Below are 26,854 nucleotides of genomic sequence, written 5' to 3' on the forward strand. Positions count from 1 at the left end.
GAAAAGTAGATTTTCTATCACTGAGAGAATATATATATTCTCTCAATATAATGAATATTATGAATATATACCTCTGAGAAACTTTGGAAGAAGTATGAGTTTAGACTCACAGGTCTTGTCATCTTTGTATAATAGCAAGTGATTAGCAGTTGGATTTAAAAACTATAGATGAGTAACCTGTAATCGATAAGAGCAAGCATGTTTCTTAGGCCTTTCAATGTGTCATGGTGACTTGAGGTTTTGATTTTGTGGGAAGCAGAGAATTTTCATCTCTGTTCTTGAAAGAGGAGAAGAGGCAGGGTTTGTAGAGCAGTGAATTCCTACGGGAGAAAAATCCTTCCTTTATTGATTAAATATCAGGCATTTAGGTTGTTAAGTTTTTTCCTTTCCTGTCTGCTGTTTCTGCAAGCCAAGAAGATTTCAACAGGTAATAAACATTCAAAGAACTAAAAGGGGTGGAGAAGGCTGTGCATTGGTTGCTAAGGAAAATCTCAATCAACTTAGAAGGAAGCTAAAGGAAACCAATGTTTATGCCTTGGATGAAAATGAATTTTAATTGCAGTTCTAATGGAAAATTATCACAGTATTGCCAAGTTAAAAATTATATATTTATCTAATAATGAAAGCAAGTCCAATCATTTAAGCTATGAGCTGAAAAATATATTTTCAAAATAAGGATTTTTGTAAATTTATGACTATTAAAGCAAAACCTCTCTGCTAATGTTCTGGATTACATTACAATAGCATATTACATAGTAAAATAAAGTAAAAGAATGGATCAGCTTATAGAAGTTGTTCTGTTGTAAGTGAATAGTCTTCAGAGTTTGCTTTGAAATATGAATATCAGAACTAGAAGTAGAAGACCAAATATTTTTTAAATTTTATTATATCTCAGACTACCAATATTACATTCCCCATCACGGGTTTGTCTAAAAATTTTAAATAAAAATAAACCATTTAGAATCACCCATGTAAAAATATATGTGTGTATGTATACACACACACACACACACACACACAAAGGTGAGTGTGAATGCGTATCTCCTGGGTTAATTACTGTGTATGGACATTAGGGTGCTCAAGTATTAACAGCAATAGAAGACTTAGTGTGATACAATAATCATTTTTAAATAATCCTAAATCTACTCAAGTTGAAAAGATTCTGACAGCAGGAGTTTTAAACAGCTGCCCTGAGCAAAATAGACACTGCTTTCTTTTAAAGTTGAAAAGGAGAAAGGTAACAATTATCCCCGAGACACTGGAAACAGAGTTGTCTGATTTTTTTTTTTTTCCAAATGCCTTCACTTCTTGTAAAAATAACAGTGTGCTTGGGTTGTGTTAGACAATGGTCAACCTATCAGAAGCAGCAATCAGATAAACAGATCACTAGTATATTAAAAGTATAATTGAAACTAAGAATAGCCTCATATGTGCTTTTAGTACTGTGCTACAAAATTTATTATTTGTATGAAGTACTTACAGAATTTTAAGTCAAGATGCCATTTGGAGCCAAGGTACAAAAATAACACTTAAGCCTAAGTACCTCTGCAAGATTAAACTTGATAGGGACCTGAGTAAGGGTAGAAGCTGTGATTATTAAACACCGTGCTGTTCCCCCTTCCTACTTCATCTATAAATCCAGTGTGGCTTTTGATCAAGAGTGTTCTGAGTAAGACCATTATTCCGGTTACATCAAACTATTTATTTAGTTGCTATATTAAATAGAATCTATCTAGAGGTGTTTTTAGCATAGATTAAAATTCCCAATGTGCCTGCAAGTTATTTGCCCTGTAAGAAATTTAGAAAACTTCTTCCCTGAAATTATCTAACTTAATCTCGATTTATATTTAGTTTTAAAAAGTAAAATTCTGGAGAGAGCCTTACTAACCACACTTGAAACATACTGAAATTTGCAAGGAGCACATAATGGCATCCACTCAATGGTAGGGGGTTTGAAGATCAAAACAGTCAAATGAATTTCTTCTCCATTTTAATAATCATATCTCTCTATGTTAATGAACTCAATTCATAGTGATTATTTTCAGATTCTCTCTACATCATTTCTCTAACTGGCCATAAATGTTTGTAATACTTCAGTGTTCTCTGAGTTTCAAAATGACTTGCTCAGATAGGAACTCATATTATTTTTCCATTTCTGATCCCTCCCTCCCCCCACTGTTACCAAAGAATACTTATGTTTTAGTAAATCAGTCTATTTTCATGCTTTAAAAAAGAAAGTCAAGTTCAAGAAAGAATAGCACAGCTGTTCAAGATGTCATATCTTATAAAACAAATCTATTAGGAGGGTCACATTCTGGAAGGGGTCAAGTTAATGGTATAAGTGGAATAATTTGGTCATTTTCTGAAATTTGTAAACCTACAAACATAAAAGCCCTACATTAGATCGGCTAATTAGCTAAACCTCTGCTAATGGTGATTTTCTTCTTTTTTAAAAGTCAGGACTTTTATGTTTAAGGCTCTCTTTACTCTTTTTTTTCTTTCTTCCTTCCTTTCTTTCTTTCTTTCCTTCTTTCTTTCTTTCTTTCTTTCTTTCTTTCTTTCTTTCTTTTTTGTATGTGAATTGCTTTGAATTTTAGTCTGGTACCAATCAGTCTGTTCTGTTTATTTTTGAATTAGTGCCTTCATTTGGGATGAGTTTAAAAGAAGATGACTATTTCCATTTTTATTTTGCCAAGGAAATGTACACGTGGGCACACTAAGTATATACATACATATGTGCAATGAGTGAAATAAAGTATTGGAAAGTAGGTAGAAAAAGAGGGATGATTTAAGTCAGATCTAGCTACTTAATCTGTCCTTCAGGGAGTACACAATTTTTGGAGCATGTAATATCTGCAAATGTTTTTTAATCGTACATAAATTATTCCTTCTTCATGAAATGCTACCTGCTCATTTCTTGTTTCATTGATACATTGATTCTCTCATTACACTTTTTATATCTACTTTTTCATCAGAGATATTTTACTTTCTAGTCAGTTATAACCCTTTATTTGGGAAAGAAGTGTAACTTTTGGGGGGTTTTTTTGTTTTTTTTTTTAAGTAAACCCTTTGAACTTTTTAAATTATTAAACTGGAGGACCCATAGGTCACATTTTTAAAGGAAATGTGAATGCAAGCATGCAAATACATATTTTCAGTGTATGTTTGTGTGCATGTTAATGTATTATGTGTACGTGTAAATATATATATTTTTAAATAAAATAGAGGATGTCAAATTCCAGATAGTTGCTTATGGATATAAATTTACAGCCAGCACCTGAAATTAATTTTTGTACAGAGGTTTCTAAATCTTGATCTGTATAAATCTAAGTGGATCAACTTTGTGTAGTCTATGAATTAAATATCTATTGTCATATTTTATGATAATGTATTAATCTATGTGATCGCACTATATGAAAAGAAGAAAACTAGCTAGAATGAGTAATAGTCATAAGGGAACTTGACCTACCTAGCATTCTTTTATGTTCTAGAAAATTCCAAAGGATCCTGATTCCTTCCCCAAATTTTCCACTTGTGTTTTAGGATGAGACATGTATCTCTGATAAACTGATGAATCTCATGAAAGTAAATAAGTCACCAACAAACTGGTTTATTTATATAATGAAATTCTCAAAGGTCTTTCGGAACATGGTCAAAAAACAAAGGATAGAAAAGAGAGAGGAAGAGAGTAGAGAGATAGTATTTTCAAATGCATAATTGATGTGATAAATTTTAAGACAGTCACCTAAATGCGAGAGTTTTAGGATCACTATTCATCTTCTTTTAATGTTGTAAATAAAAAATAGAATAAATAAGAGCTTCTTTGCATAAGTGTTACACATATGTGCATAAATACGTAACTCTAGATAATTGAATGATATATGTGTATATACATGCCAAAATCTTACTTAGTTATTCAGTATTTTCTAAAATCTAATATCTGTTGATACTCAATATCTTTGAAACTAAGAGAGAAAGGAAAAATTTAATGCTCGTTGAATTCCTGATATATGTCAAGCATTGCATTCCGTATTCTCCCATACATAATTATATTTATGTTGAGTGTGTAAGTGAATTGAGAGGACTCTAATACAGTAATAAAAACAAATCACAAGTTCTCGATGTCTTATTTTCCACCTATTAAAATCAATAATTATTAGCCTGACATATAAGACACTCTCCTAGGTACTCTGTTGTTTCATTTCCTTTTCGGTCTTTCATACACATAGTTAATTATATTTCTTCTCCACTCTCCAGGAAACTTGGGATTTTTTTCTCTTTAATTTAACATCATTGGTATTTTAGCCCTTTATAAAATATGATATTGTTTTAATGAAAATAAAAGCAACTAGCAACATCTCACTACATGGCAGTGTTAAAATGTTGAGCTGGATTCATTTGTGTATGTATGTGTATATGTACTGTCACTTTGATGTATATACATACACAAATATGCACATTAACATAGGCCATTTCTACTAGTTGTGCAGATTGCTCAGAAGCTCAAGCAAAGTCCATTTCTTTTCCCTCCTGTCATATAGTATATAGTCTAAATATGGTGCATAATTTATTAATTTTATTTTGCATTTCACAAAAGTGAAACTGTTTACAATCTAAGTCCTATTTTTTGTAATGATGATTGCTATATATATTTCATGAATAAAGCTTCGTTTAAAGTATAATCTGCTGATCAGAGCATATATATATATATATATATATATATATATATATATATATACACACACCACACATATATTTTAACACAATGTCTGCTTATTGAAGTCAGCAGAACTCTGTCTTCTGGTAGAGGTCAATTCAATTAAGCTGTCATTAATTAAATGCCTACTATGTGCAATGCACTGATAATGCAAAGATTGAAAGAAAAATAGCCCCTCTCTTTAATAACCCCAGTCCCCTGGGAGTGACTTGTATATGTAAATAATTGGAATCCAGCACTCTCTCTCCTATGCCTAAATGCTGAATAAGAGGAGCCATTTGATGATTTAAGACAATTCAGTATATGAAAAGCTAGGCAGAATTGGCATCCTAATGTTCCAAAGCTAAGCGTACACTGACAGCAAAATACCTCTTATGAAGAAGAGTAGTTTTGATATATTTGGGGTAAATTTGTAAATGTGGAATAGCCCCAGAAAACAACTAAACCATTTTTTGGACTTCTGCTTTTCTTTTGTGTGTGTTTTTAATTTCAGCTTCTCTTTGAATTTTTTTTTATGAAATGTTTTTAAGAACTTGGTAGTTGATAGTGTTTTCCTTTTTTTTTTTTTCAATTCATATTACTCCACAGTAGAGAGAAATGTTTCTTGGAGGCAAATCACTTTTAAAAAAATTAATTTGATATCATTTCTTACTTTAATATATTTGCATCTTCTGCAAAGATTGTGAACAGTTTAATCATGTTTGTCTAGGGAAACATAATGCTCACAGAAAAATAATATAAACACGAGGCAGACAGGGGAAAATAAAGTTTTAGAGAAGCGAGTTTCTGTGTTTTATTTCAAAGCCCCCGCATGAAATAAAAGCTCACTCACCAGGAGTTTTGTGTCTCAGGCCGTGCTGCCAGGCCTCAGTACTGGTTTCCTGATATTGTGCTCGATGGACAGTGTCACAGTACGAAATGATTTTAACTGTTCCTTTTGGTAGGAGTGACTGAGGGGTCGTCTCGAGAGTGCTTGATGCGATGAGGTAGTTCTTGCTTTGGTATGTGATACAGTGTGATTAACAAACTCCAGATCACACAGAGAACCGGGTCCGAGTCAGGTTATTAAGTGCAGTTCCCTACTCAGGACGATGTATTGCCTTGCGCTGATACGGTCGTACTGAAGGGGAAATATATATATATATATAAAAGCAAAGACAATCATTGCTTTCTTCTTGAGCAGCTGCAGCCAGTCCCACTAATGGACGTGCAAAAGCAGAAACTGGCAGCACAAGGTATGTGTTCGTTTTTACAGATGGTACTGCAGACAAGTTGGTAATGGAAAAGGAAGTCGTGTACGTGAGCTATTTGAATGTGGGGGGGGGCAATAGGGGGACAGCCTATTACAGTGCTTTCCTGTGTAATTGACTGTGTGAGTTACTGAAGAAGCAGTTTTCCCATGAAAGATTTCAGTTATTACAAAATTACATCATGATTGTTAAGGAAATTCATAATTTCAACTTGTCTTTTTAAAATAATGTTATTAAAACTTTAAAAATCAGCTTAGATTTCCCTGTCTGCACCATGCTTCTGTAATGAAATTATCTGCTCAAGTTTGGTTTTACCCCTAGCAGGAACAGAATTCTCATTTAAAGATACATCTTCGATTTGAACAATGACAGAACATACTAGGCAGTATTTTAACCATTGGAAAGGTGGATTTATATACCTATGAGTTTAGGTGTCCCAAGGAAATACAAACTGAGTAAAAATGAGACAGCATTTTGAAAGAATTATTTGTAGATTCAGAAAGTAAATGAAGTTCAGGTTCGTGTTTCTGTGTTTTTTTTTGTATTTAGGTCCTAGAGGGTGAAATGGTACAAGAAGTATTCCCAATCTAGTCTTATCAAGTATTTAGTCCAAATTGCGTATTTGGTATCCGAGTCTCTTGTTGACACACATCTGCGGATTTTTAACATGGTTCTTAATTGTTTTGAACTTCAGTATATTTAACTGTATTTCCATAATTTGTACGCTGTTCAGTGGAAATAAGCAGCAATTATCATCCTTCTGCTGAGCAGACTACATGCTATGTTTTAACATCTGATCTGTACTGTATCCTCTCAACTTGATAGCCTGTAAAAAGTGTTTGGAGTTAAGAATATTTTGGTCTTCGCGGTTCTGTAATGAAATGGAAACTATATCACACGTGAAAAGTATCAAAGTCAGCTCCATAGGTTGATGAAGAACATATACTTTTATATATAATAATAGGGGAAATATTTATGGGGAAATAATTATAGATATTTTCATATTATCCAAATCTGAGGAATTTATTAAAATAATCTCATCTTTCAGAATTGGCAGTGTTTTATGTTGAATAATGATGATACCACACATTGCAAAAGGTCTCTGCCAGGGATCATACAAGTATATAAAGTAAATCTAGTAAATTGTTATCTGAACATATGTGTTTACAGAACTTGTCAAAACCCCAGCATCGTTTTTGCTGCCCCATCTCTAGCCAAGACTAAGGCAAAAACAGAGATTCTAGTTCACAGCTGCCCTCCCATGTGACTGGCATTATTAGGAGCTAAGTCAATGGTGTTGACTAATTTTCTGCTTTTAAGCAGAGGCTTATTTTACATACTTTTTTTTTTCTTTTCTGAGATGGCAGGATTAAAACACGTGTACTGCACCCATCCCCCTTCCCTACCCCTACCTCTCCATCGGCCAAATGTTGTGTTCCTCTAGCTATGACTGTATCTGTCAACCTCAAAACAGATCGTTGCCATATCTGATCAAGGATGAGTCATTTCTTTCTGGTACCTCAAAACTTGCATAATTTCAATCAGCTGTTATAGGATGGTTTGAAGAGATAAGGGTTATTCAAAGCCAAGCTATGGTGAAATATTTTTGGTAAAAATTCCCCAATTGCCTCTTTAGTACTAGGGCCTGAAACAGTTTAGCACTGTGGCTCTCAAGTGAGGGAGACCTGGGTTTGTATCTTAGCCCTACTATTTAGCAACTGAAAAACATTGCTAGGCCTCAGTTTTCTCATCTGTAAAGTGGAGGGAAGAAGAAGAAGAACAGTAAAACAACAACAATAATGATACCTGGCTGTTAGGATCGTTTTAACGAGGTCAGATAATGAAAAGAAGCCCATAGCATATTATCTTACACATAGTTAAGTCTTGAGAAGTATTAGATGTATGATGGTGATTATTAGAGAAGGGACCCAAAGTAGTCAAGCGAGCGAATTCTATCGGATAATTGATTCAGAAACAGTTTCTAGAACACAGTCCTGTGTTTTTATCTAGACTTAGAGACTAGGATGTATTTTTTGACACTGGATAAGTCAAAGAACCATTCTTAGTCTTTTTACCTCAGCAATGAAAGTGGGGAATAATAGTACCTGGTATTTCATTTTGATCTAAACTGGGATAATAGATGTTAGGAGTTCTTAACCTTCAGATGTGCAGGCATTCAAGTCCATACCAAATGCTTGGATACATTTTGTGAAAGACATTCTTTTGGACAGCCTGAAGTTATTTGTAAAGTATTTTACATATTTTTTTTCTGGGGAGAGTGTCATAAATTTTATCAAAAGAGTGTTAGGAACCAGTGAAGAACCATTGATATATATGTGAATGCCATGAGGATGGAAACACTTTACAGGCCAGTTATTATCCGTTAGTTAATATGAAAAGAATTCCTTTTTTTTTTTTTAAGGTTTTTTTTTTAAGTAATCTTTACACCCAACACGGGGCTCGAACTTTCAACCCCGAGGTCAAGAGTCACATGCTCTACCAACTGAGCCAGCCAGGCAACACCCCATGAAAAGAATTCCTGATTATCATTTGGTATTTTCTGTTTCTTCCAAAATAACCATCATCATCATCATTATCTATTATAAAGGCAACCCCACATAGATAATACATAAAATAACTCTATTTGTGTTTCTTTAAGTGTGTAGAAGCTGAACCCTTTAGACATTGGGCTTTTTCTACAACAGGTTTGTTCTTTATCGTTATCACTTAAGATTTTTATTTTTTATAATGTGAATAATTCCCATAATAAATGTGCTTACAAAATATACTATTAAGTAAAATCTGCAAAAATATATTAAAACAGAATCAACTCTGTTCTCATGCTGAAATTTGCTTAAGAGGTGCTAAAATTGTGTAACTGTGCCTCCAAAAAGCCTTTTTTCTTCCTTTTCAGTGTCAGGTGTTGGCACTGGCATGGAAGAAAGTCCCTGTGGAGAAAGCCTCCAATGATTGTTGTAGCTGAAGGTGAAAATGGATTCATGGCGGCAGAAATAGAAGCAGTGAAAGACTTACGTAGTTCTTTTGACAATAATGACTTTCAGGTGGAATGAAAAAAGACAGTGCAGACATAAATTTTCAACCATAGTTTTAGCTGTCTAAATACATATTGCTATAAAGGCAGAACAATATTACAGAAACAGTGTAGGTAGAACTCCAAAGATCTGGGTTTTTCTAGTCCTGGTTCTTTATGTCATTTGGGCATAGCATTGGATATTTGGTTTGCTCATTTACCAAATATGGGGTAAGTCAAAGAATAGAGATGGAGTCCTTCAGACGTATATAATAGGGTTCTTATATGTGTGTGATAAATTTGTAAATTCTGCCAATTTGAAGAAACTATATGAATGATTTGAAGTGTAGAGGTATACGCTGCAAAATCTTGATTTGTCTGTTATCCCGCTTCAATAGTCACCAGTTGCATCTCAGAAGAAATGGAGCTATAATGTGTTTGGCACACTAGCATTTCCTGATATGTGGGGCAACTCCCACATGGTGATGTGTCAGTGCAGTAAGTCTCAGGCACATTCATACCTGGGTACAGTGTATGATTACTAGAGTATGTGTTGCCTCATGTCCTGGAACAGAGGTTGTTCCATTGCTCCTAGCCAGGGATGTCAGCTTTGTTTACACTGGTCTCCATTATCATTGCTGATGTGTTGAGGAAGTGAATTTAATAAGCAGGGTAAACAGGTTTTGTTTCCAAATTCTGAGATAGGAGATCGTAAGATGGGTGCTTGGCTGAACCTTGTAGAGTCTCTTCAGTTTTCTGGCAAGAAATCTGAGGGCAGAGAGGGCTGTTTTGAATCCGGCAGAGACTTGCTGTGCAGCCCATTTCAACTGCGCTGTTCTTCACAATTCTATTTGGAACAAAAGTCAGCCAAGATATTGGTAACTGTTGCTTTGTGTTGGCAGCATTCTTTCCCTGCTCTTCCTAAAATATCGGGTAGCCTGTGCTTTGGGTAAAATTCTGGCTATTAATTTAAAGATGTTCGTTGGAAGCCGCCATCTATTTTTAAGTGGATTTAGGCGCTGCGTTCTATGTGCTCTGTAGGATCTACTGATGTGTAGTCAGTAGATGGTTAATCCTCGCATGGGGGGAATTAGAAGGAAGAGGTTGCCTTCTGTGTCCCTCGGTAGTAAATAACAGTGATAATGACTAAAATACTAATCATCATTTATTCGTAATTACCAAATGCCAATCCACTACATGATAGTAATAATAAATACAGTATTTAACATGATAGTAATAATAAACACATTATTTAGCTCATATCAACTTTTTTGGTAGTCAGTAGGGCAATGTTGTTGATCATTGTCCTATTATTACAGGACATTATTACTTATGGGATAATGAACAAGGATCAGCTTGTTTCTGAAATGACTAGACTGTTACTACCCACTTTGGTAAAGGAGCACAGAGAGTAAGCTCTCTGATCATTAGATAACTTTCAGCCTTTAAATGAGCTTTCTTGGGGCACATGGCTGGCTCATTTGGTGGAGCATCTGACTCTTGATCTTGGGGTGGTGAGTTCGAGCCCCACATTGCGTGTGGAGATTACTTAAAAATAAAATCTAAATAAATAAATAAATGAGATTTATTGATACAATATACTTTGGTTTCCTCAGATAAGTTTTCATATAAATTGCATAAATTAAACTCTTAATGTTCATGAACATCTCAACTTGTGTTGCGTTAACTGCATGCTTAGTATGTTTTTAGCACATTCTACTGGAAACCCAGAGAGATTATAGACCATGTTTGTCATATACGTCACTGTAACTCCAGTTTGTAGCACAGTGCCAGGCACATGCCGGACATTCAGTAATTATTCCATTCCCAGAACAAAACTGAGTTAAATTTACCAATGAAATTTTATTACTGCAAAATTGTACCAGAAGTGTCTATCATAGCCATCTGTACATGTCCCTAAAATGAAGTTTGGGAAAGATTCTTGATATAATCGAGTAAACACAGAAATTATTTGAAGTTAAAAAATATTTGAGGTATATCTGCCCTAACAGCATGTATATCAAATTTCAGATTGACTTGATTTAAAATGGCTAAGATACAAAACCATAAAAAATATGAGTAAATCTGCCTATCGAAGCTTGTTATGTAATTACATGGTTTCAGTATAGTTCTTATACATAGAACACTAATATAAAGGATCGTTTCTGCAAAAACTCCTTTTCCAATGGAGACTTTAATCTCTTGGAGATAAATATCCGTGTCTCTAAACGTTAAGCCACTTGAATGAATAATTCAGTCAAATTTATTTCTTATTAATCAAATGAAGTCAGTTCTATGTTAATGAAATTTGAAAATGTTCAGATGTTTGGTTTTGGCTGATTTTTAAATAATGTAAGTAATAGAAACAGCTAAACCAATTTTAAAACTTTTTTTTTTTTTCATTTTTTTTCTTAAGACACATCTAGTTCACCAATACATGTGCCAGGGCTCAACCCACTGATCTATAACTGACTAAAGAATTAAGCCCCCTAAAAGCAAAATTTGAACCAGAAGCTTTCAGAAAAATTTGATGATGATGTTACCTCACAGTGGTTAGCTGTGAACCTAAATTAAATTTTTTTTGTTTTAGTCATTATACTTCTTGCACTTCAAAGCAGGAAAAAAATTATGTTGGATTTAAAGTGCACTTATAGTAAAAGATGTGTGTGTCATTTTCTATTTCAAATCCTAACACGGATGATTGTCCAAATTCATCACCTAAATTGCTGTTGTGAAAATCAGTATTGTGGTCATAATACATTTGAAACATGGAAAGGAAACAAGTGATCCTGAGGAATTCTCAGTAATTATCACTGAAAACTACTTACTAGCCTTTGGCTGCCCTAAAAAAATCCTTACAATTAACCGTTTCTATCACCATCCTTCCTTTTTCACACAGGAAATTATCAGCCAACAGAAATTATGTAGAGGCAACACAAATGTGACCTAAAAGTTACTAGGCAAGCTATAAAACTCGAAGTTAAAAAAAAAAAAAATCAGTTCCTCGAATTGTTGCTTTCTGGAATTTTCTCTTTAGAAATTTTCATTTGAGGTGATTTTCTTGTAGATTTGGTTTTGGAGCCCACCTTCCTGCACTCTTTCCTTCAGTGAAGCCCACAAAGAAGTAGAAGGGGCACTTAGAGAAGGCCAAGGGCGGAGAATGCGGTGGTTCTGTGGCTTTAGATAGGCGGGTGTGCAGCCTTCTTTCAGCCTGAGAGGCGGCTAAGAATCCTGCTAACTGTGCCCCGCAGGTGTGCCAGTGGTGTCATCCCCTAGCTACGGAGTCCTCTCAGGTACTCTTCACAAGTGACCTTATCTGTGTGACTCGGTTCTCCTCTCTCTGCATTATGTCACGGAGGTATAAAATATGGTGAACCCTTAAACAGCTTGGGGGCACCTGTGTGGCTCAGTTGGCTAAGCGTTGGACTCTTGGTTTCGGCTCAGGTCATGATCTCAGGGTGGTGGGATCAAGCCCCACCTGTCTGGCTCCACACTAGGCAGGGAGTCTGCTTCAGATTCTCTCTCTTCTCCCTCTGCCCTCCCCACTCTCTCTCACATAAATAAATAATAAAATTTAAAAAAAAAAAACCAGCTTGTAGAAAAGGAGAAGTAATCTTATTATTTAAACACACACGTTGGGACACCTGGGTGGCTCAGTCAGTTCCCAGGGTCCTGGGATCGAGTCCCACATTGGGCTCCATGCTCAGCGGGGAGCCTGCTTCTCTATCTGCCTGCTGCTCCCCCTGCTCGTGTGCTCTCTCTCTATCTCTCTGTCTTTCTCTCTGACAAATAAGTAAATAAAATCTTTAAAAAAAAATAATAAACACGCGTGCACATATAGAACCATCGACAACATATGACCATAATGATGTCTGTGAAGGAGAATTGGAGCCTTGTTCTACCTGATTTTGTATCCTCAGGACCTAGCAAATACCTAGCTTCACCTGTTCCTCAAAAATAAGTGTGACTTGTAGGATTGGAACATTAATTCTCTTGATTTTCTTTTCTACAACATCATTAGTCATCTCTGCCCAACTGGAAGTAAATTTGTCAATCCAAATAGGTGACATTTAGGAGGAATTTTTTTAAAAACTTTTTTTCAAAAATAAGAGTGACTATTGATGATAAAAAAAATAATAGCAGGTGAAAGTCTTTTCTTTTAATTCTACTAGAGTATTTTCGACTTTATTAATGTTTAGTCTCTCAAGACTGATCACTGTCCTGGGTGCTTGTTACTTAGAATATTTGATGACCGTTAGGAGTCATGATTTCTGTCATTAACACACACAGTGTAAAGGAGAATGACAAAATATTTTAAAACTCTGTCACGTATGATAAACTATGAATGAAATAAAGTCTGCAGTGCCTTTCTTTCTCTTTAACAAGGCCAAGCTTGTTTTTTAAAAAGTGGGGCAAGGGAGACTACTATTCTGCCTTCCTTTGGCAACAGACCTCCTTCTCTCCACGTGATTGGGCTAAGGATGTTGATAACATCAAGAAGATGCTTTCCTGTGTCCAGCATCACAGTACCTTACAGACAGAGTGACCAGGTCAGGGCTCTCGTCTGTGTCGTAGCTGAGAGAGATGTGGCGTAGTTATGATTCTGTGGTCACACAGCTAAGGATACTATCCACGTAGGCCACCTCTCTGCTGCTTCCAGAAATTCCAAGTGCCCCAAAACTAAGGTGGTACAATGCTTACCAAAGCTATAAATGTGTTTAGATGGGAGTTAACTCTATATGTGAAATATTTCTCACCTCCCTCCTACTTTCCACCCCCACACAAGTACACTCCTATTGAATTCTAGGTGTGAACACCTAGATATTTCACTCTGACTCAACTTTCCATTCTCATATTTGATAAGATTGACACAAATGAAATACATTTGATAATATCCAACTGTATGTCTTAAGCATCTCTATAATGTTCAATGAGTAGATTGAGGAGATGAAAACAAAGCTAGCCAAGTATTTTTCTCTTACCAAAAGAAATAATTGAATCCCTTTGACAAATAGCTAACTTATTGAGTGTTTACTACATCCCTGGCACTGTTTTAATTGCATCCATTTGCCCACATACTGCAACGGCTCACACTTTAAAGATGGGGAAATTGAAGCTTCGAGAGGTTAAGTAACTTGCCTAAAGTTGCACCTGGCAAAAGGCAGAGACATGTTTTGAATACAAGTAGTCTGACTCCTAAATCTGATTATTAGCCTCCATGCTGTACTGACTCTGGGTAAATGAATCCAGAGTATCCCTGATGTCTTTAAAATAAGATATAGTTTTCCCAAAATATACCTCTTTAGTGGAGCCTAAGTGCTGCTTAAAGCAAGATATGCCTGTGGAAACCAGTGCTATAATTTTAGGACTTTCCCTCTAACTAATGAAGGGCATTTTCTTTGCAAGAGAATTAAGCACAAAATTGTGCAAGGACTGAAACGCTCTCAGAAACCAAGATTACACCCACTTTGGCATGCTGTGTCAAGCACCCAGGGCATAAGGAAAGAAAAGCAGGCTGGAGTGAATGGTTACACATTCAAATTTGAGCCTCAGCCATATATGTGGGTTAGTTTCCAAATGGACATTTATGTTGCCTTTATGTGGATCAAGTTGGTGTTTATTTGCCAACCGTGTTATTTAGATCTAGGAAAAAGATGGCGTGGCCCCAGGGAAGTTTCACAATTATAACCTAACTAGGTTCCCCAGCTTAATTCAGATAAAGGGGGCCCCAGAATGTTTGATAAACATAGCATCTAATAGTTCATTGATTTTCAGTAGGGAGCAGTCTCTGCTTTTGCAGGCGGTCCCAACTGGGACTTGTGGACTGACACCCAGCATTTGCCATTGCTCTAACTGTGATGCATTCCTGGTCCTGACTTGGGCGGAGAGGGAGAAAAAGGGGAGCCAGAGATTATCTTTGCGAAAAATCTAGCTTTTATTACATCACCTAAAGTAGCACGACCTGCTACACTAATGAAATCGTGTTCTTGGTTGAAAAGGGCAATTGTTAGCCTGACTTTGTGCGCACTAAAAACATTCCCCCAATCTTGTTAAATTATTGCTCTCATTTCAGATTTTTATGGCTGTGCAGCTTACCAGCCCTCATTTCTTTACGTTTCATTCATTTTCCTTGTATTGATGATTAATGGAGGATGTCGAATGTTAGAGTGAGCAGGCATCAGCAATTGCAAGATCATAATTAGTTTAGCTGACGAGGGCCTCTGATAGCACTTGCATCTGGATGGAAAAATTACCCTATAGGGAACTGGCTGCTCACCAGGTCTTTTTAGTGATACATTGTGAAACACCCGATGAATCAAATGCCCTTTCAATGCCAAGAAAGTGTTCCAGTCTTGAAGCCAAAATTATGTCTGCAGAAAGCTTTCCATTTGAAATGTATCAGAGTACAATTATAACCATTGTATTTTCTTGGCAGGGAAACCACTGGTCTACAGTATGGACTCAAGTTAAATAAATTGCCTAAATTTTATGAATCCCTGAAATTTTGACTTATGGTATTTGTAATTTTAAATTTATAATAAAATTGGGTCCCAGCAACATTTTTTCCACTCCTTATCTAACGTGCATATTTTATCATTAAAGGCTTCGCTTCCTAGAGAAAGGAGAGCGAAGTTGCAATTCAGCCTGTCTTTTTTTTTTTCTTGCAGCAAGAGCATTTCATTTCCTGCCTGTTAGTATTTGCGCCTACAAACACAGCCTGACTTTTGTTTCAATGAGTTTAATGGAATCATTACTTGATAGCAAGAATGGAACAAGCAATACTAATTATCTACTTTTAAATATTCTTAGATTATTTTTGAATCTGGTGATTACAGAATTCAGCCCACTAAAATCAATTTGTATTCGGAAACGCTTGTGATTTCCAAGTCTGAGGCAAATAAAATAAATAGCCATTGATGGGACTAGCTCGTCTGGCTCCAGCAGGCACCTCATAAGCGTTCTCAGTAATACTGTACTTCGAGTTGGCAACAAGTTTCGACTGGTCGCCTCAGCTTTGGGAAATAGACGGTGTTCTCTTTCAAAGTTTACAATTGCAACCCCCAAAATTAGAATCGAGTGTGTGATATTCTCTTAATACTTGTGTTACATGAATGACATCCAAAAAGACACAAATCACGTTTAATTTTAAATGGTTTCCATGCTGCGTTTATTCCACGCTTGACTCTATTTTTAAAGCCCAGGTAGCCTGCGCTCCCCCTTTGCTAAAGTATATTAAACATATTGCCACGTTCTGTCTTGTGACTTTTGTTTTGACACGTTTAAAAGGTATATTTTAGGGTTCAGCATTTAGGAGCCATCATTAAAGGCACAAACCCCAAGTTCAAAAAGTTAAAGCTGTTTCTGTGAAAAGCCTTTGGCGTTACACACACCTCATCCATCACTGTAGGGTTAATTATAATGAAAATCAGTGGTGCCTATTAAACACAATTGAACCTGACCTCATTATGGGCAGTGTGGTTTTATACTGTCATTGTTGCTAGTCTAAAGACAAAACTCCTGGGTTGATTTGGTCTAACTCCACTGATCATGTGACTCACCTCTGACCTTGTGTTCCCCCCCCTCCCCCCGTTTCAGAGGCGTAGAGGCTCGGGTGTTTTTTGTGCCAATTGCTTGACCACAAAGACCTCTCTCTGGCGAAAGAATGCAAATGGCGGATATGTATGCAACGCGTGTGGCCTCTACCAGAAGCTTCACTCGGTAAGAGCTTGTTAGACTGTTGGAGGAAAAGCTATATAAAGCAGCCTGTTCTGTGGTGTGATGTGTACCATTCCCTGGCTTGCAATGCCTGCTCCCGCAGAGCTTAATACAGTCACTTTGAGAGCACCTGTGATTTATGGTGAAATGGCCTTAGATGTTATGGGGAGATATATTTGAGATCATTAGTAATGCATTATGCTTCTTTTGATATAAACGAGGAAAATGATTGATTTCTGGGAACTTCCCATAACAGATAGTCGAACTAATGGTTTTCAGAATTTGGTGAAATTAATTTAGGCAGAAAGGAGAAACCTTAAAAGTTCAAAAATACATAAAAAATGTTTTAAAAAGAGGACTGTCCCTATTTCACATAAAATACAGGGCAGGGAAAGAATGCTTATTTTCACTTTAACTTCAGAATTTGCAAGTGTCATCCTGGCAGCTTTGGGGGCTAGAAGTTGGGCACGTTCCAAAGAGTCGTTCTGAACTAGGGCCCGAGAATTCCAGGCGAATGTCTTCAGTTCTTCCGATGGATATGTTCGAGTGAGGTATCTCAGGGCCCGAACGGCACACATCCGAGTAGAGGAAGGTGCGAAGGTGTTTTGTGTTTTAAACTCTCTGGCTGGCTTCTTTCTGTGGCTTACTGAGGTACCTCCAGAACTTTCGTCTCAGATTTTAGTTAGAATCCTCTGCGAAAGTTTAAGCTCACAAATTCCATTTATATACGCATTTGACTTCCTGAAGGATATTTTTTTTTTAGTTTAGGAAGTTTATCTGCTGACAAGAGCTGCCTTTAAAAATAGGAATACCCCACTTAGTAAACAGAAATCCATTTCCCTCTGCCTTTTTCATTTTGTTTGGCATTTTACCATAGCTCTTAGCACAGCCAATGAATAAATTACAGCTACAGGGAATACAGTTTTAGACAAAACGTCCTCATAAATGGACCACTGGAAGCACTCTTTAAAAAATGCATGCTGCCAACAATACTAATTGGTGGTAAACTGTAAAACCTTAGTTATTACGTGTAGCTAACAGAAAGATTCTCCGCTCCGCCACCACGTTACCTTCCTCTTGCTTCACCTTCACCATTTGAGCACAGCAATAAGCTTTCATTTAATGAGTAGTGACATTAATGATTTTAATTGAACTCTGGCCAATCATAGGCCAAGAATTAATTAAACTACTGTTCTTCCAGGTTATGATAATTTAACAACTATGATATAAAGTAAACTCTTTTTTTTTTACAATTATTTTAATATTCATCTCTCCAGAGGCAAGATGTGTTCAGTTTTGAGTTTCTTTATATCGTAAATTTAAATACATAAAGGTTATGCTCACATCTCATGTAAAGACTGTCACAAAAGTTATAAAAGTTTTGAAAGGGTATTGCAAATTTCTGGTTTCCTTATAGGTAGATATTAAATACCGCATATTTTCATAATAGAAATAGGAGCTCTTTATAAACCTGAACGTTCTGAACAAAATAAGTGAATATGGCATATCCATGGGATGTGGCATTTTCATTCCGAAACTAATAATTGAATTGTCAATGACAAGCGTGTTATCTTTCTTGCCTTTAAAATGCCTCTGTGACAATGGAAACATTCCAAAAAGGATTTATATTTATATTTTGTTTAAGATATAAAAGGTCTCCCTTGCATTAAGGCGCATTCTTTCTAGGAATAATTTATAAATTTCACATTCTAGGTAGAACTTACTTGCTGATTTCAGTAATCTTTCAGAAAAATCAGGTTTTAGTCCACTTAAAGAGTTTCCTAAATTTTAATCTGTAAATATGCATTAATTTATTAAACTTATTCTTTTTATTTTATAAGTCAAAGTTAGAGCTCTCACTGCAAGTAAAGTTTTTGGTATAGTCTTCTCTACGGATTTGAGTCCTGTAATATAAATGCCTGTTGAGCACGTACATAACCACCAATCACAGAGTGCTTAAGCTGAATGGAAAACAGGCTGGGGGAAAGTCAGCATTCCATCTAAGTACAGAGTAGAATGATGTATCAGGTAGTTGGACCAAAGCTACAAAAAAATTTAAATTTTCAACAGAAAGCAAATGCTTCACCTGTTAACAAGTAAAATTTTCCATAGTGATTATATAAAATCCTATTAAACAAGGAGAAATAAAAGTGAGAGGTGGAAAAAAAAAAAGTCTCCCGCTGATATGGCTTTGAGTACCTGATATCTTTCCTCATGATTCTTCTCATTTGTCTTTGATTATGTATGCTCTGGTATTTAATACTTTATATTCACATTTGCAGTTATTTAGAAGAATGCACGTATTCATCAGCTCAGGCTACCATAACCAGATACCATAGACTGGGGTGCTTAAACAACCGAACATATTTTCACATGGTTCTCAAGGCTGGAGGTCTGAGGTCAGAGTACCAGTGTGGCCGGGTGCTGGTTGGAGAGCTCTCTACCTGGCTTGGAGAAGGCCTCCTTCTCTCTATGTCCTCATCTAACCTAATTTGCCTCCTGAAGACCGGATCTCCAGATCCAGGCACATTGTGGGGACGAGCTTCCACATACGAAGGAGGGGACCCAATATGGTCTGTAGCAATGCAGAATTCTGCCACAGTTGTCATTAAAGCCCAGCTCCCATGTTCCTGTACTGACATCCTAATGCATGACTCAGAAGTTGAGAAATATTTCAGAAAAATCGTGTTCCTTCAAGTAACTTTCTACACAGTTTTATCACTAAATTGTGCAATTCCAAAATCTATTGAGTTTGGAAAAGCCATTTTTAAGTAGGTTAAAGTTTTCAGTCCTCGCTGCAAAGTTGGACACGATTTAATTGCGCTAAAATAGTGTGCTTTGGTGACGGCCTCTGCTCCCGCTTAGGGCAAGAGGAGGAGATTTAGTAAATCTATAGCGTAGAGTCTACCCTTGCTTTGAACTTAAGTGTGGTTCATATTTGTGAGGAATCGTTAATGCATTTTAATGTATTTTCTCACATTTCCCTTTTATGTGTTGTGCGTGTGTGTTCTCTGCAGACTCCCAGGCCTTTAAACATCATTAAACAAAACAACGGTGAGCAGATTATTAGGAGAAGGACAAGAAAGCGCCTTAACCCAGAGGCACTTCAGGCTGAGCAGCTCAACAAACAGCAGAGGGGTGGCAGTGAGGAACAGGTCAACGGAAGCCCCCTTGAGAGGAGGTCAGAAGATCATTTAACTGAAGGTCACCAGAGAGAAATTCCGCTCCCTAGCCTGAGTAAATACGAAGCCCAGGGTTCATTGACTAAAAGCCATTCTGCTCAGCAGCCAGTCCTGGTCAGCCAAACTCTGGATATTCACAAAAGGATGCAACCTTTGCACATTCAGATAAAAAGTCCTCAGGAAAGTACTGGAGACCCAGGAAACAGTTCATCTGTGTCAGAAGGGAAAGGAAGTTCTGAGAGAGGCAGTCCCATAGAAAAGTACATGAGACCTGCAAAACACCCAAATTACTCACCACCAGGCAGCCCTATTGAAAAGTACCAGTACCCCCTTTTCGGACTTCCCTTTGTACATAATGACTTCCAGAGTGAAGCTGACTGGCTGCGATTCTGGAGTAAATATAAGCTCTCCGTTCCTGGGAACCCGCACTACTTGAGTCACGTGCCTGGCCTACCAAATCCTTGCCAAAACTATGTGCCTTATCCCACTTTCAATCTGCCTCCTCATTTTTCAGCTGTTGGATCAGACAATGACATTCCTCTAGATTTGGCGATTAAGCATTCCAGACCTGGGCCAACTGCAAACGGTGCCTCCAAGGAGAAAACGAAGGCACCATCAAATGTAAAAAGTGAAGGTCCCTTGAATGTAGTAAAAACAGAGAAAGTTGATAGAAGTACTCAAGATGAACTTTCAACAAAATGTGTGCACTGTGGCATTGTCTTTCTGGATGAAGTGATGTATGCTTTGCATATGAGTTGCCATGGTGACAGTGGACCTTTCCAGTGCAGCATATGCCAGCATCTTTGCACGGACAAATATGACTTCACAACTCATATCCAGAGGGGCCTGCATAGGAACAATGCACAAGCGGAAAAAAATGGAAAACCTAAAGAGTAAAACCTTAGCACTTAGCACAATTAAATAGAAATAGGTTTTCTTGATGGGAATTCAATAGCTTGTAATGTCTTATGAAGACCTATTAAAAAAATACTTCATAGAGCCTGCCTTATCCAACATGAAATTCCCTTCTTTTATTCTTTCTTTTGATGAGTAGGTTACCAAGATTAAAAAGTGAGACAAATGGTCAGTGAGAAGAAAAAAAAAAAGGAAGATGGTAAATAGTCATGTTTTAGAACCTAGTTAAGTCAAAAAACCATCTTGGCGAATGTGTACTGTGGAAACGGTCCATAAGAAGTATCACCAGACTCTAATTATTATGTTTGTAAAGAAAGATATCAAAGCTATCTAGAATTTGAAAGGGTTTACATATTATTGATACTAACGCAGTATTGGCCTGGCCGTTGGTCCATTTGTTCATAAACCCAGAAGTTGTTGCCTAAGTTTAGAAGTATCACGAAATCCTAGGCAGACGAGGAGAAATCTAATCTCCTGGGCAGCGAAAGGAAAATGGCGCCTCTTACAGCAATCTCCTCTCATTGACCATGTTTCCGACTTAGACCTAGAAATGCGAGCTGTGGTTAGGCTTGGTGAGAGAGCAGCAAGGAAAGTGACAGCTGGTGGCACAGTGATTTTGGCCAGCCCTGCCTGTACATACACATGCACACCCTCTCTGATATTTTTGTCCTTTAGATGTTCAGATACTCCTTTCAAAAGTAGTCCTTTTGTTTGCAGTTTAGGTTCATTTTGTCCAAATATATATGCATTTTTAAAAAACAGTGTCCTCAGTGCTTACGTAGTCTTTTTTTTTTTTTTTTTTTTAGCCAGGTGTTTCTTTCTCTTATGTGATAAAGCAGTTTGGATTTGTTTTTTAAGCCTCCTCTTGGTCACCAATCTCACTTGGCACGTTATAACTAAAGGGATCCCCCTCAGTTCAAAAAGATTAGATGGATACAAAAGTTCAGACCGTGGGCTGAATTTGTTTAGAATACATGGTATTTCTCCACAAGGTAACCTGCTGTATTATTTATTTTCTTCTGGTTAAATAGAAGTTCCAAACTTTGTGGCCAGGCAGCGTCTAAGGTTACGTTACCACAGACTGACAGTTGGTATATGTACCAGTCACTCCCTTCATTAGATTTATACAGGTTTAGTTAAGTAGCATTAAATAGGATTCTTAGAAGTATATCTTCATAGTACTTTTAATACTTAAGGCTTTGTAAAACTATCCATGAAGGGAAAGCTCCTCAGCATAACTGCTCAGGGAAATAGGGCTACATAACTGAACATTAAGTAATTGGTTAAAGGTGCTGTTAGTCGAGCCTCAATGCTTGCTACAAGGATGTATGTACAAGGACTGACTTAAATAATTTGCATTATATTGTCCCAACCAGTAGTTTATTTTTTGCCACGGAGATGTAGAAGATATTACAAGCTACTGGATGCACTGTCAGATTAACTTATTTCATTAAAGAAGTTGGGAGAACAAATAGGAAAAAAAAAACTTATTTTTCTAGTAAATATTAATGTATTACATTTCAAATAATGGTGCCTGACATATTGAATAATTATTTTCTACAGTGTACGTATGCAACAAAGATATTCCATCATGCATTAGAGTCAGTTCTGGCTCTGCCTAGCTGTTTACATTTGCAAATGTAGCAAACAAGGTAATGAAGCAACTATTTCTATTGCGGTAGATACCTTTTGTGTGTGTGTGTGTGCATTAAAGTTGTAAACGGTAACATGAAACAAATGGAAGTTCTTGATATAATGATATGGAAAACAAGAAGGAAATGAAAATATTTTTATGCCTACTTAGGAAAAAAAAGGGTAGCACTATTCATTCCAAGTACTTTTTTTTTTTTTAATTTTTAAGCTCTTAACTCACATTGTTATGCTTAAAATGATAAACATATATCCTCTTTTTATTGCTTTGTCTATGTTTCGGATGAAACATTTCAGAAATTATTTTGATAAGCGCTGCTGGCCCCCGCAGCACTGGTGTTTTTATTGCGTTCTGTAGCCGTGTTTGCACTCAGTTTTACAGAATTCCCAGTTGCTTTGTATTGTTTTGTTGTGTTTGGGTTTTGTTTCTTTTTCCCAGTACCAGGTCTTTGTTCCTTAAAGTTGGATGGCAGGTAGAATTCAAGCAGTTTGTGACTGTCGTAGTGAATGAAGTTAAAATGTCTTTCTGATGTGTTGTCATTTCCATTCTTGCATTTTTGTTTTCATGTAAAAAACAAAAACAAAAAAAAAAAAAAACAAAAACAAAAAACAAAAAAAAAGGAGAGAAAGAGAAAAAAGAAATCAGGACTAAGCCTTCAGCTTCAGTTTCATTTTGAAAGGGCCCTATTCTGATCTCACCTGTCTAGCTCTAATATTCACATAAACTGAAATAAAGAGGTGGAGTGAGGAGCTCTGACATGCAAATTATGTGATGCTGATTTATCTTTCTTAGGAATTTCGATGAATACATCTCAGAATGTACAGGCAGACTTGAGAGGTGGCCATTAAAGATCTCAGAAAGAGAGGAGATGTCCCAAACAACAAAACAATATTTCATTTTCTTAGTAAAAAGACTAGTAATAAAGTGCACTGTGGCAATCCTTAAGCAACATTATATATGAACTGCTCAAATCAGCAGAATGTCTAAAGTTTGGTTAACTTGGGCAATATTACAGGTATGACTTTTTGGGCAAAACTGCTCCATAAACAATTTCTCCAGTGTGTCAGACACAAATAGGTTGTTCATTTTTGGCATGTATTCCTTTCTCTTTTTTTTTAATCTGATTTTTGTTTTCTCAGACAGACGTAGTAGTAATGATTAGCATTGGAAAATACATATCACTATTCTTGGAATATTTATGGTCAGTCTACTTTCAGTAGAATATTCTTGGATAGCATTGACACGATAGATCTTATTCCATATTCCTTTATTATTGATTATTTTATTTTCACTTTTGTTTTCATTGTTATACATATTTTGATGGAGAAGAGGTTGGGCTTTTTTAAAAAGATGAAAATTTATTGTAACACTAAAATACCCCTTATTTTTTTGACCTGCGAAAGCCTTTGTTCCATCTCTCAAAATATATTATAAAAATGGTTTGTTGTTATTTTTATTTGGTTTAAAGGTTTCCGAATGATTTTGCCTTAAATTGTGATTTTAAATGACCTACTTAGGTACTTATACTTTTTTTAAGGACTTTCAAGATGATTTAGGAATTTCCCCTCTTGGAAAAGGCTTCCCCTATGATGAAAACTATATGCCAGCTAAAATTGTATACCATTGAAAAACTGTAAGTCTTTTGAAATTACTTGTCTCTATTCTGAATCAAGCTTTGAGTCAAACTTTAGGTCAGGACCAGCTCATACATTCGTTCTGCCTTTTCTTACTCTTTCTTTCTCCCTCTCTCACCCATATATTCATACTGTTGTTTGGGATAGAAAAATCATAATGAGCCAGCCCACCTTGGAAGGATGTGGATTGAGAGACACTACAGGACTCTAAGTGAATGAGAAAAGGATGGAGCTCTAAACCTTAACACGTTAACTCCGTAGTTCAAAAGGAAACGAGTGTGCCCATTCTTTCTACATGACATATTGAGATGTTCTTTTAAAAAAATCAACTTTTAAGATAGTGATGTTTTGTTCTAAACTGTTCTCTTTTAGTAAAGGTAGATTTTAGAAAACAAGCATGGGGATTCTTTTCTAAGGTAATATTAATGAGAAGAAGAAAAAAAAAGTGATTATCTTTAACAGCTCTTTGTCGAAGCCTGTGGTAGCACATTATGTTTATGGTTGCACATGTGCACATGATCTGTTATGATCCAATGCAAATACAGCTCCAAAAATAGTAAATGTATAGAGATTTTAAAATGCCTGAGGACATACATTTTTCTTAATAAATTTAAGAGTACCAGTACTGCTATTAAAATAATTATTAGCCTTCTGCTGTGTGGCTGCAAAACATCACAAGGTGACCCGTCCTGAGACCTCTGAACTGCCCGCCTGTCTAGTTAGTGAACATTAACACAATTCCAGAGTGGGGGTGTCTGTCGTCCAGTGGTAGGAGCATGGAGTAAAGAAGCTGGTGGTCAGCTCCTGTTCTGTAGGCCAGCCTTTTGCCTAAAGTTTACATGAGCTCACAGTCTTTGGGTTGAGGGTCATGGCAAAAAAAAAAAAAAAAAGAAAAGAAAAAAAAATGCAAAGCATCTTTGGTAAGCAAGTAGGTCAGGGCTTGCTGGCCGTTCCTAGATCACAGGAGAAAATGATGGATTTGAAATTCAACCAGAATGTGGAACTAAATATGCTAACCAAAGGTAGGTACTACTAGATGGAGTTCTATCAGTAGGCAGCTGTAAATGAGAAGAGGATAGAAAGACATGCTTTGGGACTTTGGAGGGCTGTGTTATTTTCCCAAAGAAAGACTCAGCCAAGGGCAGAGGGATGACTTCTTTAGAGAACACTTCCTTTTGGTTTTCCAATACTGTTTCATAGACTGCTGATTCACACGTTCATGATAGCAGTGCAGTTTAGAAATTGTCCACAATTATTTGCAGTAATTAGGACCTCTGGAAGATGCGAGGGCAGAAGTGTGTGAAGTCAGGGATGAAGAAAATGTGAAATTCAACATTGATCCACACATGGAAACTGGATAATGTGTGCTCATGCTGTTCTCTTGAAAGGAAAGGTAGAGCTGCAAGCCTCACCCCATCCTACACCAGAGAAAAGCAAGAGTAACTTTACATGGAAGTAACATTTAGCCTTCATCAGAGAAGATGGTCCTTCAAGACCCATAAGTCCCAAAACTGGATCCTGATTCTACCCCTGGTTGTTTTTCATTTTATGACCTGCAGTAGATCACTTTTTCTTTTCGTTCCTCAGGTTCCTCACCTGTAAAATGGAAAAAAAATATATTAATAATAATATTAATAATAATAATAATAATGGTAATGTAGTACTTGTTTTGTAAAGCACTTTGAGATCCTTGGTTGAAAGGCACCATGGGAGTGCCAAGTATTATTACATGGCCAAGGGGCTTATTTAAACTCTCAGTTCCCAAGGGCCAGAAAAGGTTGGGGTCATTTTTGTTAAAGATGAGCTGTAAATATCATACTAGACAGCCTATAGTGTTGACTATGAAGAGGCAAAACTATTACAAGGCTGATAAAACAATAGTTTCTTAATGGCTACCAACAAGGCAAATATCACAATAAGAAATGCCAAATTCCTTAGGGTGGACTATTTGACAATGTGGATAATTGGGGGGTGGGATGGGGTTGGGAAACATCTCAAAATGCCAATGTAAAATTAACTTACAGCAATATTCACCAGCAGAAAATGTCTTTCATATGGAATGATTTCATGTTGCTAAGAAAAAATTCAATTTGTAGTCCTGATTTGAATATTAGAATGTTGGCTATAATAGTTCTGTTCTTACAACACATGGAATTTTTTTTTGTTTTATTTAATTTTGTTTTCATAGTGCATGTTCATTTCTACTCACAAACATGTTCTTGGTGTATTTCTTATGCAAACAATCTTCAGGCAGCAAAGATGTCTGTTACATCTAAACTTGAATAATAAAGTTTTACCACCAGTTATACATGATGGCGTTGGTATGGTTTATACGGATTCATTTTCATCCACGTAGCAATAGGAAATACATACTGTTGTAACATACAGACAGGCTCTAATGAATTGAGATGGTGAAATCAGATCACCATTTTCAAAAATATGAAGATTGAAAAGGCCTGAATTCTCTCAACTTGTTTTGCTTTGCTTTTTTTTTCTTTAACAAATCTCTTATTGATAGATCTTGTGTAAAAGAAAAAAAAATCATACTAGTTTCTTGAGGAAGATTAACAATAAAAAAAGTGTTTATTTCAAAAAATATTTATTGAGTATTAAGTATTGAGTGTTGAGTATTGGGTAGTGCTTATGTTACAAAATGTAAAAAGTCCTGCTTTTGAAGCTTAGCTTTGATTCAATTCAGTGTACCCACATAGGATGTGAAGATCCTGGTAATAATCGCACGAAGTTTATATTAATATAT

The 26,854-nt window shown here is 36.3% G+C and overlaps 1 protein-coding gene across 5 annotated transcripts in view; it reads left to right on the forward strand.

Moving 5' to 3' along the window:
• The window catches only part of TRPS1 (transcriptional repressor GATA binding 1), a 251,595-nt gene extending 225,191 nt beyond the window's left edge, over positions 1–26,404 (forward strand). For all 5 annotated transcript variants that reach the window (XM_045805763.2, XM_045805764.2, XM_045805766.2 and 2 more), the window contains 2 exons: positions 16,595–16,717; positions 19,732–26,404. In XM_045805763.2, coding sequence (XP_045661719.2) covers positions 16,595–16,717; positions 19,732–20,793 — 1,185 coding nt within the window. In that variant the 3' untranslated portion in view covers positions 20,794–26,404. The remainder of the gene's footprint in view (positions 1–16,594; positions 16,718–19,731) is intronic.
• Positions 26,405–26,854: the final 450 nt, after the last annotated feature.

Source organism: Ursus americanus, chromosome 9, assembly GCF_024610735.1.
Source record: "Ursus americanus isolate L20-20 chromosome 9, mUrsAme1.1.p, whole genome shotgun sequence".
NCBI classification, from domain to species: Eukaryota; Metazoa; Chordata; class Mammalia; order Carnivora; family Ursidae; genus Ursus; species Ursus americanus.